The sequence below is a fragment of the Centroberyx affinis genome, unplaced genomic scaffold (assembly GCF_046629955.1).
Source record: "Centroberyx affinis isolate AG114_WGS23_722 - 3 ecotype Tasmania unplaced genomic scaffold, CSIRO-AGI_Caff_v1 ptg004514l_1, whole genome shotgun sequence".
In the NCBI taxonomy this organism is placed as follows: Eukaryota; Metazoa; Chordata; class Actinopteri; order Beryciformes; family Berycidae; genus Centroberyx; species Centroberyx affinis.
Window position 1 is genome coordinate 57,075 of NW_027282159.1, and position 17,724 is coordinate 74,798.

The 17,724-nt window shown below is 44.9% G+C and overlaps 1 protein-coding gene across 2 annotated transcripts in view; it reads left to right on the forward strand.

Annotated features, from left to right (window-relative positions):
- Nucleotides 1-17,724, forward strand: part of snrka (SNF related kinase a) — a 52,082-nt gene continuing 34,358 nt past the window's right edge. The window contains exons 1-2 of one of the 2 annotated variants that reach the window (XM_071544298.1): nucleotides 1-181; nucleotides 1,038-1,751. In XM_071544298.1, coding sequence (XP_071400399.1) covers nucleotides 1,073-1,751 — 679 coding nt within the window. In that variant the 5' untranslated portion in view covers nucleotides 1-181; nucleotides 1,038-1,072. The remainder of the gene's footprint in view (nucleotides 182-1,037; nucleotides 1,752-17,724) is intronic. The other variant, XM_071544299.1, reaches the window with a different exon arrangement.

Consider the following 17,724-nt stretch of genomic DNA (forward strand, 5'->3'; position numbering starts at 1 on the left):
CGGATGAACCCTGGGCATAGGCACCTTCTGAGTGCCACGGTCACCACTAAGAGGGTTTACCATTCCTGTCTGGTACGATAGTTTGAGATAAGCTTCTAAGCAAGAAGACTTGAAGGATCCAAACCAGCCGGCGAAGACCGGACTCGGGGCTTGATGTTTACCGGAGAGAGAAGCTGGTGAGGTGAGTCTAGCGAGCCGTAGTAACCTTAGCTTGCTAACGTGCTACAGGCTAACTATAGCTAGCTGGGTGCTAGTTAAAGCAGCACTTGTGTTCCTCTACAGTGGGTGCTTTGTGTTAAACGAGGTTTGTTTGGGTAGAGATTATTGTAAGACAGTTTTGTGAATGAGCGAGTGAGTTTCTAAAGAACAATAGCCAGTTAACTCGCCCATCAGCTAGTTAGCTAACGTTTATCAATCAATGAACAACGAGAGCTAGCCGCTGGTACGCTAACGTTAGTTGCCTGTGCTGCCGCTGGGCCTTATGCGGCTGACTTCTGAACCAGTCAGCTAAACTCTGCTGCGACAGCAAGACAGCCGGCTAAACATAAGCTCCTAGAAAGCCGTTCAAGATAGTTATCGGAAAACTTTACCTGGCTCATTGCAATAGCATGAGGCAGCCCGACAGGGTAGCTAATGCTGTAGCCATGATGCTGGGGTCCTGTCAAAACAAGCCCAACGCGTGCTCTGAATATTCTACCAGTTGTGGATTCAAGTATGTAGCTAAATGTTGCTGTAGGTATTATTTTCCTATTTCCTATCTTCCTAAAACGTTGTTAAATTAGGCTCATTGAAATTCCTTTCACGCCTCCTTATATCCGACCATTACTATCCCCTGTGACTTGTTCATATGTAGTAAAGGAGGGGGGCAGGTATATTGGTATTTTCCCTCATATTTTATGTTTAAGTGAACAAGGGAAATGCATTTCTAACCATCAAGATCTCATTCCCTTTAGCCCTGTCATATCATCACCTTTCCCAATGTGATTAAGTCAGCGTTTGTTGAAATTGCTGTATTTTGTTTCCTTTGTGTCCTTTAGGAAGCTGGGGCCATGGGTTTCACCTACAGCCTCCGATGAACGGAAGTAAGCTGGACCCAAATAACTCAGCCAACCTGCCCCCACCTCCAGCAGGGGCACCCCTCTCCCCATCCCCCTCCCCAGCTATGGCAGGCTTCAAGCGGGGCTACGATGGCAAGATCGCCGGCCTGTATGACCTGGACAAGACGCTGGGCCGTGGCCACTTTGCTGTGGTCAAGCTGGCACGCCACGTCTTCACCGGGGAGAAAGTAGCGGTGAAGGTGATCGATAAGACCAAGCTGGACACGGTCGCCACAGGCCACCTTTTCCAGGAAGTCCGTTGCATGAAGCTGGTCCAGCACCCCAATATCGTGCGCCTCTATGAGGTGATAGACACTCAGACCAAGCTCTACCTCATCCTGGAGCTGGGCGATGGAGGGGACATGTTTGACTACATCATGAAACATGAGGAGGGTCTGAATGAGGAGCTGGCTAAGAAATATTTTGCCCAGATTGTCCATGCTATCTCCTACTGCCATCGGCTCCACGTGGTGCACAGGGACCTGAAGCCGGAGAATGTGGTGTTCTTCGAGAAACAGGGGCTGGTCAAGCTCACTGACTTTGGGTTCAGTAACAAGTTTCAGCCGGGGAAAAAGCTGACGACCAGCTGTGGATCTCTGGCATACTCTGCTCCGGAAATACTGCTGGGGGATGAGTATGATGCTCCAGCCGTAGGTATGCAAAACATGGGTAGACCTAGGCTGAATAATGTTGGAATAATGGAATGAGACATAATAGTTAATGAGAAAGTGGAAGAGAAAAGCAAAGTGATAGTACAGTGCTATCAGATGGGAACTGAGCAAGGCTTTTGAATGCCTGCCCATGTATGGTGGCCTGGTGCTTTCAGACAGGCATAGTAGTTATTTTGTCTCGTATGATCCATTGATTGCACTGAGCTGGATGGACTAGGCGTGTTGCCTTTGGCACCAGCCCACTTATTAAACCCCCCCCCCGCCAAGCTTGTCCCTGTATCAACTCACAGCCTTGTGGCATCGAACCATGCAGGGCATCTTTTTGTAAAACCATATTTGAACCTGGGTTCTACACCGTGGTGTAATGAGGTTGGCGATGTGGCTAGCACCTGCTTCACACATTTTTGTCACACCTTGTTGTAACACTTTGGCTGTTTGTTAGCTTACAGAGCCTGGACATGTGTTCGCTACGGCACGCTTTGTATTGACATAGTCTTGATTCAAAATAGCCATCAATCATGTGTGTGGCCTCTCTGCGGCAGAGCATGCACTGCAGAGTAGGATTTGTGTTGAATATCAAGGTGTGTGTCCCAGCAGTATGTTTCTAACTGTACTTGACACTGATCATTGTGTGGGCCGCCACAGGCCATGTGCTACAAGGTCAGTTCCACTAGTGTTGGTGTCCGTGGGTGTTCCGTTGCACTAAATTAACTGGCTCATTGATTTTCTATGAGGGCTGACAGAGTGCAGACAGACAGACAGATTGTCTGTCCTTCACTGACTAATATGATACGGTCTTTCTCATCAGGTAGGTTCCACGATGACAAAAACAAGGGATTAGGTCCAGCTTTTGAATCGGATAATGAGATGTGCCTAGTTAAAGCCTGTTTTTGAACCAGTGTGGTTGTTCTTATACTCCTAATCCCAAAGGAGTCTGAAATCGGTCTCATGATCGTTTGTGCATGTAGGGAACGCTTTCATAGGCAGTCATAGATATTTCATAGATATTATTTGCTTCCCCTATTTTGGTCACGGTTCTCACAAACTTGAGGGGTGCGACCGAGGCAATGAGGAAACTGTGGTCACTTTCTCGCTGTACTTCACGTACACACACACACGTACACACACACACGCCACACACCCACGCCCTGATAAGATCTTTAATAGGGCATCTTGTACCCTGGGGTGTATGGCAGTGAAGGAAGTAGTGTGTGACTCTACACTGCTGTTCTGTGTTGAGTGGCTGTTTATGAGGTGACCTGTACTATGACCTGTGTTATGATTGGCTATGCTGAACTGAATTCTTATTTTAAGTGCAGTGCTTCTTAAATTGCAAGTTCAAGTATTTTTACTAGCCGGCCCTCCTGTGGTGAGACTACTAATATGATTTTATTAGACCAAGTTTCAGACAAGACTAAATTTCTAAATTATTTGTCCTGGTATTTGCTCTCTTTTATAGCGATGATAAAACTGCAAAATCTAATTTGGACTCACTATGGCTAAGGTATGGTGGGTGTCCATACCTTGCCAAACCCATTGGATGCCCATGGAAAAACCCTTGTGTGTTATCCTATATTGAACAGCCACGTGTGGGTTTGCTCAGTGCTAGTGTGCTCTAGTATTTGCTATAGTATTGTATAGAAGCTATAGTATTGTCTGCAGTGCACGTGTAGTTTTATAACAGTCTGAAGCGGTAGTGCATCAGATCAGGGCCTCTACTAGAACTAACCTACACATTCTGTTCTTGTGGACCTAAACGTACTGTGCAGTACATTACTGGAGTTGTCCGGCCTATAAAATTCAAATGAAAATGTGAAATGGACTATATATTTTGTGTCTTTTCCTTGTGGAAGGTATTTGAATGAGTTCTAATGCGTGCCTTTTTCTTGCTTAGTGCTCTTGAATAGTAGTATACTGTGGCTTATTGCTGCTATTTCTCTTACTTACTTATGTGTCAAGTGAGTTGCATGACCCTGGGCCCTTGAAACCTGTTATACCCCCATTTATTAGTTTCAAGAATATGGGGTCAATGTGAAAATAAGCATTCTTTTCTTTATTCCTGACAAATCAACCTTTTGTTGATGTATTGTTTGTCCAATACCAGTGTTATGTTTATTCTAGAAGTTCTTGTATGCTCGAAGTCTAACAGCCTATCCCAATTCAAGACCTATCACAAAGGCAGCACCTGAAGCTCAGGAGTCATCCTGGTTATTCTTTGCCATTCTTCTCAGTACTAAGCTGTGTGCTAGTGCAACTACAGATTCTGCAGAGACTGTACAGGAAAGTAGGGTTTTGAGCAGTCCACACTATACCCCATGAGCTTTTCTATGCTGCTTTTTGTTGTGTTGAGCTGTTGTGTAACTGTATAACACGTCTGCAGTGTGCTATTCCATGAATTTGTAGTGTAGCACCATCTGCAGTGGCTGTGCTGAGAGGCTGTCATGTAGTTTGTTACGCTGCACTATTGATAGCCATTGTCCATATGCAACTCACTATACTTTGCTGTACTGAACACAGCTGTTTAGTAGGCCTAACGGTCTGCAGTGTCTGTGCCAGGTGGCTGTTTTGTATCCTGAACTTAGAGCCATTGATAATAATTGCCTAGCTACTGCTTTTGGCTGTACTATGCTGTACAGAGCAGTTAAATAGTCCCGGCCCTCTGCAGTGGTTGTGTTGAGAGTACTTAAAGCCATTGATGGCCATTGTCTAGCTCTATGGTTTTGCCTGTACTACCCCGCGCAGAACAGGTTGGCTGGCCTAAGCGTTTTCAGTGGCTGTTGTGGGGCTTGTGATGCTGTGGTCAGAGCCATTAGCCTCCTGTACATGTTGCTCTCAAGATGGGTGTAATGAGGCGAGAAAGTGCTTATCGCTTGCCCATGCGCAAGCCCAGGCCACAGTGGGGTTTACTTTGGGCTTTCACGGTGCTTGTCTCTTGGGATTCTAGCTCTTTGGTTTTTTTTTATTGCCTAGACTTTTTTGGAGCTGAAACAGGATTGGGGTGTGGTTTAGCAGATTTAAAAATGACAATCAACTGTTTAGTTAAGCACAGAGACACATTCAAAGGTGATGTCTTGCTTGTCTTTAAGCTGATAGTGGACACAAACTGAAGCTTTCGTTAGAGGCTCAAAGTGCTCTACGCACCTCTTAGCTGCTGGAAAGCCTTTGACTCACGAAACCTCGCCATCAGTAAGCAGCCATTGACCACCAGTGTCGGGCTATCTACAGCTCTGTCTGCCTGTGCTGTGCTGTGGCGCGCTGAACTGTTTAGTGGGCCTAGGCGTCTGCAGCGCCTGTGCGTCAGAACTGTGTCTCCAGAGAGCAGCCGGAGGGGCTCTTAATTGCAGCCCCAGTTACTGTTGCCTGCTGCCGGTGAACGGGAGGAACAGTTAATCCATTCTATTGTTTGGACTGGGCCAGGAGAGGACGAGAAGGAGGCAGGCTGCAGCGATTACACTGTCCCATGTTGACACAAACTGGCTGGTTTTGATTAGAACACATTCATCTGGTTCCCACCACAGGGCCAAAGCACATCTTCCTCATTATCTATACTGTTTCATTTTTCACCCCAAACACATTTTTGTAAGTCTTTGTTCTTGTCGTAACCACCAGAGATTATTTATTAGCTTGGCTTTCATATTAAATAAACCACTAGTCCGTTTCACTATGTGTTGCAGACACGTTGAGTTGGCCATGGTCATGGAAAGCCTCCGTTTGCCCTGCCGGGAATAACTGGCTTTTCTCTCTCCACTTGCCAGAGTTGATCCAAGGGAAGCGAGTTGCAGTATCACACTTATTTAGAAATGGTACCTGGTTTAGCTGCTGTCCATCAATATTTGCTATGGTATTCCTGTCCAGGGTAGTGTTTGTCACAGTAAAGCTGTCTCATCTCCTGTTAGGATTGCTCTTCATGAATATCAGCTCTGTCTAGCAGCAGCAGGATGACGGTAAACCCTGGCATATCACAGAATCACGCTAGCAGTATGTTGAAACAACCACTGTGTGAATAGGAGACTAGACCATACAAAATGCACAATTGTTTTTCTTGTAAATGAGTGAGATAATGCTAACCTTGTTTAGAAATCAATCAGGAGAGGAATCTTCTGTGGGTGGATTTGGACAATGCACACAAAATATGTTCTTCAAATTCACATTGTAGAAGAGATTATGAATGCAACACACTGACATGAATACCCTACACTGCTGACTGCCTGTATTTATCTCTCAGCTGCATTTGCCCTGTGCCTGAGGGATTCTATAATGAACAGGTTGGAAAGATGCGCGCATGCCTGCACACACTCACAGTCACACACACACACACACACACACACACACACACACACACACACACACACACACACACACACACACTCACACTCACACTCTGGCAGAACAGTTTCCAATCATTTGGAGGTGTCAGAGAGGCCATTTGTGCAAATATTACAAGTATACCCAGCTGCAGCCTGCGGAACGGGGCAGGGCTACAGATTGAACCTGTAATCCCGTCCATTGATGATTTCATTGGTTTAGCGAACCTGTAATCCCGCCCACTGATGATTTCATTGGTTTAGTCGTTGAAACAGCAGCTGCAGTCTGCAGAACGGGGTGGGGCTACAGATCGAACCTGTAATCCCGCCCATTGATGATTTCATTGGTTTAGCGAACCTGTAATCCCGCCCATTGATGATTTCATTGGTTTAGCGAACCTGTAATCCCAGCCATTGATGATTTCATTGGTTTAGAGGTCGAAACACAGCGGGACTACAGATTGCCTGTAATCTAAACTGTGAATCCACTATGGTTGGAAACGAGGGAAGTAGTGGTTTGTTTACTCAGCGGTAGTTATTCAATTTAGTTTCCTGCCGTACATATATTCCCAAACACCCTGTTGCATGTAAGAAAAGTCAATAACACCAGCAATTAAAATGAGAGAGGGAGAGAGAGAGAGATAAAATCAATGCTATCATTACTGGCTCGCTAGCTGCTAATGTTAGCTACAGATCGCTAGCTGCTAACGTTAGCTACAGAACCTGTAATCCCGCCCATTGATGATTTCATTGGTTTAGCGGTTGACTTCGTTGTTTTAGCGGACAATTTCATTGGTTTAGTGGTCGACCTGTACCCCGCCCCAATCTGTAGCCCCGCCCCGGTCTGCAGGCTGCAGCTGGGTGCTTCTCAAATATTATGTGTTGTGTAACCCAGCAGTCACATACCGACTGATTGAATGTAGGTAGAAATCATGTTTGGACAAACAGGTTCATCAGGGAGGCGGCCAATATAACTTCAGAATGAAACTACCACTTAACTTTGCACACAGTCTTTTAGTGTGATAACACTGCAGTAATAACAGCTCAGGATAATGCCAATATGTCTGTGATCCTGTCAATGTCTTTTGTCATATGTTTTGACACATAAAGTAATTAACATATTTTCTGGAGACAATTAGTGTAAAGTAGGGAGGTAAAGTAGGGAAAGTATCTTTGATTGTCAATGTCCGAAATTAACTTTTTTTTTTTTTTAAACTTGCTCACTCGCAGTTACACTTGCAGTTACACAATGGATGGAAGTTTCACTATGAAGTGACTTGCCACATGGCTATAATGTTTAGTTTCAACTATCATGAGGCTAAATGGGTGTTAATGTTGGACTCTGCTGTAGGGTCATTCCATGTCAACTCAACCAGAGCTCGGCTCAACCAGAGCTCCTGAAATTTGGTTGATTTGACAGTACAGTAATCCATATTTCACCATTAGCCTACCTTTTACCTGCATAGAGATTTAGATTTAGATTAGATCAATAGCCAAATCTTCTACAAAGCATTGCAGTACCAAGGATTTTTAAAAGTCAAAGTATCTAGGGAATGAAGAATCACTTCACATGCTCCATACAGAGCAGTGGCTTGTATTGGTAACATTGATTTTAGGACAAAAAGCATGCCAGAGTCCATAAGACACTAATGACAGAGCTCGTTAGCTCCCCAGTTTGGTCCATTAACTTGCTTTCTTTAATATAGGATAGCATTGTGTTGCGTTGCTGGTCATGGCAGAGTAGAGGCAGCCAACAGTATGATGATATGTTTATTTAGATAATTGAAGAGGTGGTCGAATCCTATATAGATGTAGAGTGACTGACTGTTTCTGTCTGCCTGAGAAGCTGTGGGCCTATAAAGCCTGTCAAACTGCCAATGGGAATTAAAGTGTATGTGTGCGCGTGTGCCACTGAAAACTCAGTGAGGTGACACTCAGGAGTAGCAGCCCTGCAACTGAGCGAAATCTCAAGGGAGAGAGAAGTCCGTGGCGGAGTGTTGCGTGTGAATGATGATCGGAATGTTTATGAGCTCTACCCCCCCCTTCCCGTGAGACACACACACACACACACACACACACACACACACACACACACACACACACATACACACACACACACGCGCAGTCAGCCACAGTTCTAATTCCACTAATGCCAGTTTTACTAATGACTTCAGGAGTTGGCAGGTCTGGTCTAGTTCTTCATATCAGCTCTAACGTGAAAATTCATATGGGCCTCAGGAGCGAGCTGCCCCCCCCCCAATGGGAATTTCAGTTGATTTGTGGATTTAAACTTGAGCACTTGTCTGTCAACAGTTGCCTTGCGGCAGGCTTTGACTTTAGGCTCAAGTCCCAAATCCCTGTGCTTTCCTGTGAAGTGCACTCGCAGAACTAGAATGACTAGATGTATTTCCTGCTTAGCCATTCTCTTGCACAGATTTCAAAGCATAAGAATGGAGCAAAAGCTAATAGCTAACCTGATCCATGGTATGTGTGTATGTCTGTGTGTGTGAGAGAGAGTTTGAAACCCAGGGGATGGAGGTCTACTGAGCCGCCATGGCTACAGGCTGTGCAGAGCAGAGCTAGGCTGTCGGTCAGTCATGTTGGGGATTAGTCAGAGCTAGCCAGGCTCCCTATGGGCCATAACCAGCAGCAGAGAGAGATGAGACTGAGTGGGTGGGGTGACAGGTGGCAGAGGTTGTGAATTGGATTCAAACTCAAGACATCATGAGTACATGCTATGAGCCAACAGGACGGCCCCACAACTAGACTTAATTTCAGCGAACAGGCGACGCTCTCAGTATGCTTGTGATATTTCATTGCTTAAAGGAAGCAGCATACACTTCTTGCTGTGTGTGTAACCACTGAATATCAAATGAACAACAGCTGTTAGAGAGCTATTACAGGCATTGAAAGTATTGCTTTATTTTGTCTTGTTTACTAAAGTTTTTAGCTGTTGTAGTGCCTTTCTTTGATCATTAAGATTTTGAAGTCCTGTATCTATATCAGCTGTGTTTAGCTGCATACAGGTATGAAAGCACCTCCTCCGCTCGGTGGTAATTTGTCCAAAGCAATTTGACTGTCAGCTGAAGCTCATTCCTCCTATTAAGATGAGTAAACTTATTAGTACTCTTATGTGCGCCGGCCCACTCTCCTGCCCTGATTATCTAGCAATAGAATAAAAATGAATTGCATTGCTGCACTTAATCTTTCAGCTTTTGAATGCAGGTGATGGGTGGGTACGGACAAGTGCATTGAATTCTTCAGAAAAAGCAAGCAGACAGTTGGGGAACTACCAGTCATTAGGGGCAGGATTAGGCTCAGTGTCTAGGCCTATGTGGGTCCCTGGAGCAAGCTGCACAGTGGGGCCACCTCACTCAAAGTGGAAAGTGGGAGGGAAAGTGTCAATTAGTTTTCGAATTTGAGCTGAAAGTTGCGACATGAATGAGGCAGTGGGATGGACCTTCTTTGGCTCAGTAGGATTTTTAAGGAAGGTCTTTACTTGACTGGACAGTAACTGTAATTTCTGCCAGAACATTGCGCCCAATTGTATCCTAGAACCAACAAGAGAAGGTGTCGACAGTGACGTCTTTTCATTGAGGAAATTCATTGTTCATGGGACCAGCACTGGGACCAATGTTCTTTTTCAGAATGGTTGTTATTCACACTTCAAGGACATAGCATGAAGAGAGCAATGCATGGGAAATGAACTTCGTGCCTACAGGCATACTTCGGTAGCCACAGTGTTCCTGAGTGCTGGCGCCCTGTCAGCCCATTTCAACTCCCTCAAAACTTCACTCAGCTTTGTAATCCTCAGCCAAGGTTGGGTCCCATTTAACAGTCCAGAACAGAGGGGCGTGGCAGAGGGCTTTGCGGTGTGAAAGTGGAATATGACATGACAGGTATGTGATGGACAACACCACGGTCACATCGTGCTGTATTGACTGCAGTCTTTTGCATTTCCTTGCTGTAAACCAGGGTTGTCCCAGTGAAATAATATAAGGTTACCTTGACTTCAGGGAGAGCTGATTAGTAGTTATAGATCCTATTTTATATCTCTTATTTGCTGTTTAACTCAACGTAAGGCAACGTAAAGGGGTCCCATGTCCTAAGTTATCATACCCCCTTTGCTTAGATACATTTATGAAAGCAGGTTATGATCTATTTTGGAAGGGAAGATGTCTACTTCTGTGGTGTCTCGGGTTGACAGCTATTTGTCGCCTCTTGAGTCCTTGACTTTAACCTTTCTCTCTGAGGCCGCAGGCAGCTGAGACAGCAGCTTGTTGGCTGGTCAGAGAGGATCTGTTGCTACCAATTGCTCCAGGTTGTCTGTCAGTCAACCTAGCTGCTGAAGCCCACTATACACTGCAAATCTTACACACGTACACAGGAAATAGACTAACCAACTAGATGAGGTGCAGCAACTGAAAATCCACTTGAATTCGCTGGCTTCTCTAACCCTAACCCCTAACATGCAGCATTTTTCATGCCTGTATTGAAAGGCTACATTTTCTGACTACCTGGAAGAAAAATGAGATATGGAAATGCAAAAAACAAAGAAGGCTGTTAAGCCCTTCAGCCCCTTCTAATAATTGGCAGCAGGTCTGTGTAGTGTAGAAAGAGTGTAGGTTCTCCAGATTGCTTTTCATCACATGGTAATGGCAACAGACAAATTCCCCCCAAAACTATGAAAATGCTAATTGTGTTTTGTATCTGATAGTGTATAATATAATAGCATCTTTCCATTTTAAATGGCTGGAGTAGTCACATTCCATCGTTGAACAAAACCTACTAACTGTGTGACCACCCAAGCCTGTTTAAAAGCGAGGGGTAAACTTGATATGTAGCCAGAGTTGACTGAGGAGCACAGCATGGTCAGTGTGTTAGCAGTTTGAGGCAGGAGAGGTGTGTGATATGTCCCTGCTATGCCCTGTGCCAGTATCTGTTTTCAGCGTCAGTGTGAAATGTTCCCACTTTGATTGCACTTCCTTTTACCTCTTTTCATTACCTGTCCCTGCCACTTCCCTAACAACAGTCCAGGTTGAGGTGGCAGATGTCTATTCTGTTCTGTATCTGACACATCTGCTATTAATACACGCAGCGAGCTGCTGAGAGGGACGGTGACTGACTTCTCCAAAAGTTCATATCCTAGATAGACCAGGAGAGCCAGCACTGTACCGCATCTGGCCTACACTTAGTCAGCCAGCCAGCCAGCCAGCCAGCCAGTGAGTCAGCCGGTCCACTGCTTTCTCATTTCTAGTCAGTATCTCTTTGCACTGGAATCGGTGAAGACTTTTGGGTGTTGTTTTTATCATAACCAAATTCTACCACCTGCTTTGTTAATCAGACAGTGAATTAGGAAATGCAGACCTGGCCTTTTTCAGTCTAGTGCTGTCAGATTTGTGAATGAAAGACAAACCTCCCACTCATCTTGACTTAGTCACAAGGTTAGTGCAATGATAGAAGTTGGCATCTCAGCACCCTGCCTTTCCTAATCTCATCTCCTCTATTTTACCTGGCCTTTATGTTCAATGGAATTAAGCTCTACCTGTCTTTTTCAGCACTGTTATCTCAGATGGAAAAGAGGAGAGGAGATGAGGAAAGGCAATGATGTTGGGCGTTATTGAGATCTAACCAAAGACAAAGCTGGCTGGGTTAACCATTATCACAGCGTGATGCCACTGCACAGAGAAGAGAGCAAGCAGGCAGGAAGACAGAGACACATGATTAAGTGTAATCATCCCTTTCACTGATCTGTGAGAAATGAGAGGTGGTGCTATCGTGTGAAAATGAGGCCCATCTCTTTGTGTCTTTACAGGCCGCTGGGTAGCTGGCTGCTTGGCAGGCTGACTGACTGACTAGTTGACCGGCTGACTGACTTGTTTGTTGGATGCCTTACTGGCTGGTTAGCTGGCTGGGTGACTGCACAGATTTTTCCATTAGGAGCTTGGATCCTGTAGTTGCCCCAAAGATAAATGACTGTTAATTAGTGACTCTTTTGGGATTTGAAAATAGAGTGCCTACTTTAAAGTGGTTTGTAGTGGTTATGTAATGTTATGACTGAGTGCAGAGCATATGCTAGCTCTTTTGGTTGGTGGTCAGGGAAGTTTGTGAGCAGCCTGGTTGACTGACTAGTCATACATATCATGGAACTCAACACTGACATGAGGTAGTAATGGGTCCCTGTGAAATGGTTTAACTTGCAGTTAACACCCCCTAATGGCACCTAGTTGGGGCTTACTGGCCAATATTAGGGATTCCCCGATAACGTTTTTTGCCGCCGATCGTCTATGAGCCATATCTGCTGATACCAATCGGCCATACCAATAGTTTTTTTGTTTTGTTATAGCAGCTGGTATAGCAGTATTATAGGTCTAACAGTTTCCATTTTACATACATTTCATCCATCAAATTGAGTCCTGGTTAAAAAGTCTCCACATTTTCTTTTTTTCTACCTCAATATTTACTTGATCATTATGTAAACAAAACCATGTGCGTTCTAGGTAGGGCAACATGATTTAGTGAGATAACCGAAGCACAAGACTGTTGCCACTTGCCTGTGTTGTTGAGTCGAGTGAAATAAATGGAGACACCCTCCGAAGATATATATTTGTTTCAGTCTTTGTTTTTGTATAAGTGAATGTTCTTAAGAGAGAGAGAAATTAGACTTTTCAGTTGCCTCTCCGCTGTTAGGGTCTCGACCGTCGTCCAGTTCAGCACCGCAGACAGCGGTGTAGAGTGCAGACCATTATGTAAACAAACGCATGCGATGAATTGATGCATTAAATAAGCAGATAATTAAATGAGGGGAAGTAGCGGGTGTGATGGACTGTGACGTTACTGGTTGTCCATGAAGATTTGTGTTTTTAATTAACATCCACACTGCAGGTGAGTTAGCATGTGACAATGACACCAACTCCGCTGAGAAATGGCTCACATGTTTCTGTGCATCATCGATCGGTTTTTGCAATCGGCGACTATAAAGCATTATCGGAATTCTCCGATCTCATATTTATACTGAATATCGGCCGATTCCGATTGCTGGCCGATCGATCACGGCATCCCTAGCCAATATACAGTAGTCTCTCATGTTGGCATGATGTTAAAAGGAGAGGTGAAAATAGTGGAAGAAGTGTTCAGCCAGACAGGGCGACTTCATTCCTATAATTTTTTTCATGGTTCCAATAGCGCAAGTGGGATTTTAATAGAATTCGTATTACTGTTTTATTACAAATAGACGTGTCTCCTGGAGCCAATGATATCAAATACCCATTGAAAATCATTTTGAAGAGGGGAAATGACCCAAAGTGTTTCCTGTAGGACATATTTTTCTGATGTACTACCTCTTCTGCTTGCATGCTAGCAGCAGAGCAGCACAGTCATACAGAGCATATGATCATCTGGAGCGTGATTTTTAGTTTTTACAAAGATTTACATTTGTGAGTGCAATGTGTAAATATGATGCGAAAAAACTGTGTAATACCATTCATTACTGGTAAAACGTACAAAATTACATAAAACAGCTGTTTAAAGTGTTTTTTTAAACAATTCAGTTTTCTGTTATTGATTATAGCAGTGGGATCTTACGAAACAGCCAAACTGTGACAAGCAGTGAGTGATGCGTGCTGCTCAGTGCCGATCTGGTCCAGCCCCCTCAACAGGCTCCCCTGTTATTGGTATTGTGGCTGTTGTCATTTCATGCTGCTTGGTGGTTTATCAGAGCAAAACGCCTGAATACAGAGGAGGAGAGGAAAAGATGCCAAGAGACAAATCCCACAGTCGCTAATTAAAGCATCATGGTGGTGCTGTAATACGGATAGGAGGAGGAAGAAGAGGAGAAGAGGATGTTCAGGGGATCACAGAAGAGTGGGGGTGTGTGTGTAGAGGAGAGGGGAGAGTGGGAAGGATGAGTGGAGGAGGACAAGAAAAGTGGAGCATGGTGCTGTGAGCCACAACACAAAGACATAGGCATCGGTGGAAAGGGGGAATAAGGAGGAAAGCGGTAGTGGAAACGGTAGAGAGAAGGAAGAGATGGAAGAGTAGAGGGGCACAGTACTGTGACCCCAATACTGAGGAGATGTTAGCATTGGCCTTCGGGAATGGGGAGGGGTGGAGGTGATGTGTAAAGGAAAGAGGAGTGGGAGATGGAGAGGAAGGGACTTAGTTGGTGTGAAGGGTGGGTGTGCAGGATGCCAGGATGGTGGCCGGTGGAGAAGAAGGAATAAAGACGAGGCGAGAATGGAGGGGGAAAAAAATACTTTGAGGATTGAGGTAATTTGAGGATAAATAAGGTTGAGTAGAGCAGGAGGAAGGGGAGAAAAGGTGGAGGATGGAGATAGGTGAAGGAGGGGCTGAATCTTCCCCTTCCTGTTTCCTCTAAGAGCATTGTTTTTGTTGTTTTGTTTTGTTTTTTTTCCTCTCATAGGTTGCTGACACCAAGAGGGGATATGGAGAAAGAAAGTGCTATTTTAGTAGTTTCCGACTGATTCTCATATTTACGCAAGCAGGGTGGGGTTGCACTCATTGGCTGCTTGCAATGCTGGTACATGAATTCAAGCTTGTTCTGCTTGTAAGTCACTCTGGATAAAAGCATCAGCATAACGCCTAAAATTAAAAAAAAAATGTAATTGTAGGCTGGCAGCCTTTACTTTACCAGACTGTGTGACAGAGAAAGATTGTAGACGAATATGGACGTGTAAGGTTGCCATTTTTTTGCGTGTATGTGCGTGCATGTGTATGTGTGTGGACAGATTTGCCAGAGGGGCCTGGCAGAGGCAAGTTTAATTCTCTAATTCGAGACAGGCAGCAGGCGTTGCTATGGGAACGGATGCCGCGAGTGTGAGTGAGCCAGGTGTGAGGTGCTGGTAGCATGCCTGTGGTCCCTGGTGGTCTCTCTCTCTCTCTCTATCTCTCTCTATCTCTCCCTAGCTTATGCACACACATAAAAACCAATGCAGACACATGCAAGCCACCCTTGTATAGATGCACGAATACAAAAACAAAGATGAACACACACTCTTAAAGAAAAACAGTAAAGGTAGAGGGGTTCAGGTTCGTAGCTCGGGAACATGGATAGATCCCTGCCTGCCTGCCTGCCCCTTCCTAGATTGTAAAAGGCATTCAGCTCTCTGTGACATTGAGCTGGGGGAACCACCAGGTCACATATTACTGCTGGCCCCTATACACTTTCGCTTTTATTACCCAAGATTCCTCCAGTGCCCTGCAGTCGAGGCTTAATTTATTACCCGAGTAGTAGTAGTAGTTGTGGTAATGGTAACCCTTGAGTTAGACATAGCTGGGAGGAGACGAGCTGCTCTGTGCGTGTGAAAGACTCTGTGTCCTGCAGGTCACTCCAGGGTTACGATCTTTGACCTATTTCTGACACCAGTATAGTTTACACACTGCAGTAGGTCTCAGGAGGGCCTGGGATTGTGGTTTGGTTATATAACCCACTTTTCTACTGCAGAGCCATGGCTAAATGAAACATGTTTATGAGACAAGATCAAAAGCACTGTTAGTTTATGTGAAACCGCAGCAGTAGCACAGTGTTCAGATCATCTCTTTTTGCAGATGCGCAAAGAATCACAGACAATCACAGGAAATTCAATGACATGAGTATTTGAATCAAGCCCTGGTGAGACGTTTTTGACCCTATAGTAAATACCACTATGTGTGCTGCATCAGCCTCACACACACACACACACACACACACACACACACACACACACACACACACACACACACACACACATACACACACACAGAGTGCTAAAAGATGGCTTGGGCTGTCAGAGCATGTGACAATAGCCTTGTAAGCTGAAGGCCTAAGCCTCTCCAACCCCATGGGATACAGGATCGCCCGGCTTATTAGGCTAGCTCTTTGTTTGAAATTCAGGACCAGGAACTACTGCAAGTCTACTTCCAGCAATTACCATCTCACTCTCTAGCGAGTACTTTACACAAGATAGGCCTGGCTTAGTCTAGTGTTGGGCTCATTTTGTTAGTAGGAGGCAAGGACAAAGCATGAGTAATTATATGCAGTTCTGTTAATTATATGTGCAGGGGAGAGATGATGGATGATCTCCACTCTGTGCTGGGTTTTCCTTTTCCTATTAGGTTTGCCCTAGGTAAGTGTTAGCGATCATGCTTATTAGTAGAGAAGTAGGCTAATAGAGTAGCACTGACTGACCGCACTTCGAAGCCCACATAGTCTTTTGTAAGTTATGCATTGTATTATATTTTTTACTTCACTTGCCCACCGTATTTTTCTGGCATCCCCATTCCCAGGCCTGTTTCTCAGCATGATGTCTTGCTATAAATCTTAATGACAGGTTGTTATTACATTCTACAGTCAACACCATGCTAGTCGTCTTAGAATCAGGGCCTTTGGTCTCTGTCATATACAGAGCAGAGGAGAGGCCCCCAGCCATCATGCTAATATAAGACAACTTGGGGCAGGAGATGCCTGGGAGAGAGCTGCACTTTATTCTAGGGCTCTGGCTCTCATCCATATTCAGCAACAGCAACTCTGCTCTTCACTGAGAACCAGCATATCTCTTTTCTCCCTCAGTTCCTCTCTCTGTCTCACTCTCTGTCTGCCTCTCCGTCATCTCTATCTGTCTCTCGCTCGCACACACTTATCCTACATATGCATGTGCATACGTGTACACACACACGCATGTTCTTTTACACCAGTCCCCCACCTCCCTCTGTGATCAGTGACGCGGTGCTATCTGCATCGATGGGTCCTTGCTGCTCCTCTGTGCCAGGGCTCTTTCAACATCTGTTACTCTTCATGTCACTTGCAGGATGAGGAGGGAAAAAAACATGCCCCAGTGCTACAATTAGCATTTGGAATCGCACAGGAAAAATCCTTCACAACCCTCCCCCAAAAAAGCGCTGCCACTGTCATTTTTCTGCCTGCTTGTTGAAGCCTTTGGAGTTTCTGTCAGTCAGTGTGGGGTTTCTGTGTTGATGCTGAGTAGAGTCTGTGAGCTGTGGCATGTCTGTCTGTTTACCCCTGCCCTGCTGCAAGACTGGGGTTAGGCCAGGTCAGTCTGTATGGGAAGGCTTCGTCAGCATTGTCTGTGAGACGTCACTCACTCATTGTTTTCCAGCATACGTAGCATTCTTTAGTTTGGATGTCAAAACGATTACTTTGTTCACTTACTCTGAATCACTTCAGATGTTACAGTAGGCTAATAGCTTGAGAAGTAGATTACAAGTACCTGAGAAATGGCAAATGAAAATGAAAGGCATATTAAAAAATGCTGGGTAGGCTGTAGAAAATAATACCACACAATTACCATACCAACCGAGTTTCTCAGCATCTCTCAGGCTGATCGCAGATTTCAGCCACATTCTGCCATCTCAACTAGTTCTGCTCTGCTATGTTAGTGTCAGCCTGTGTTTAGGAATGAATGTTAATTAGTTTAGCTCTTTGTGTGAAATTCAGGTGTTAAGCCTGGCTATCCTGTATCCCATGAGAATGGAGGTTAGGCCCCCAGGTTCCAAGGCTACTGTCACATGCTCTGACAGCCCCAGCCATTTTTTTGTAGCCCTATGTATACATTTATACGATTTGCTGCAGGTTATAGCAGAATCATTAGCACATTGAGAAACATGTCAGAAGGATGTGTGAGGAGCCGAGGACAA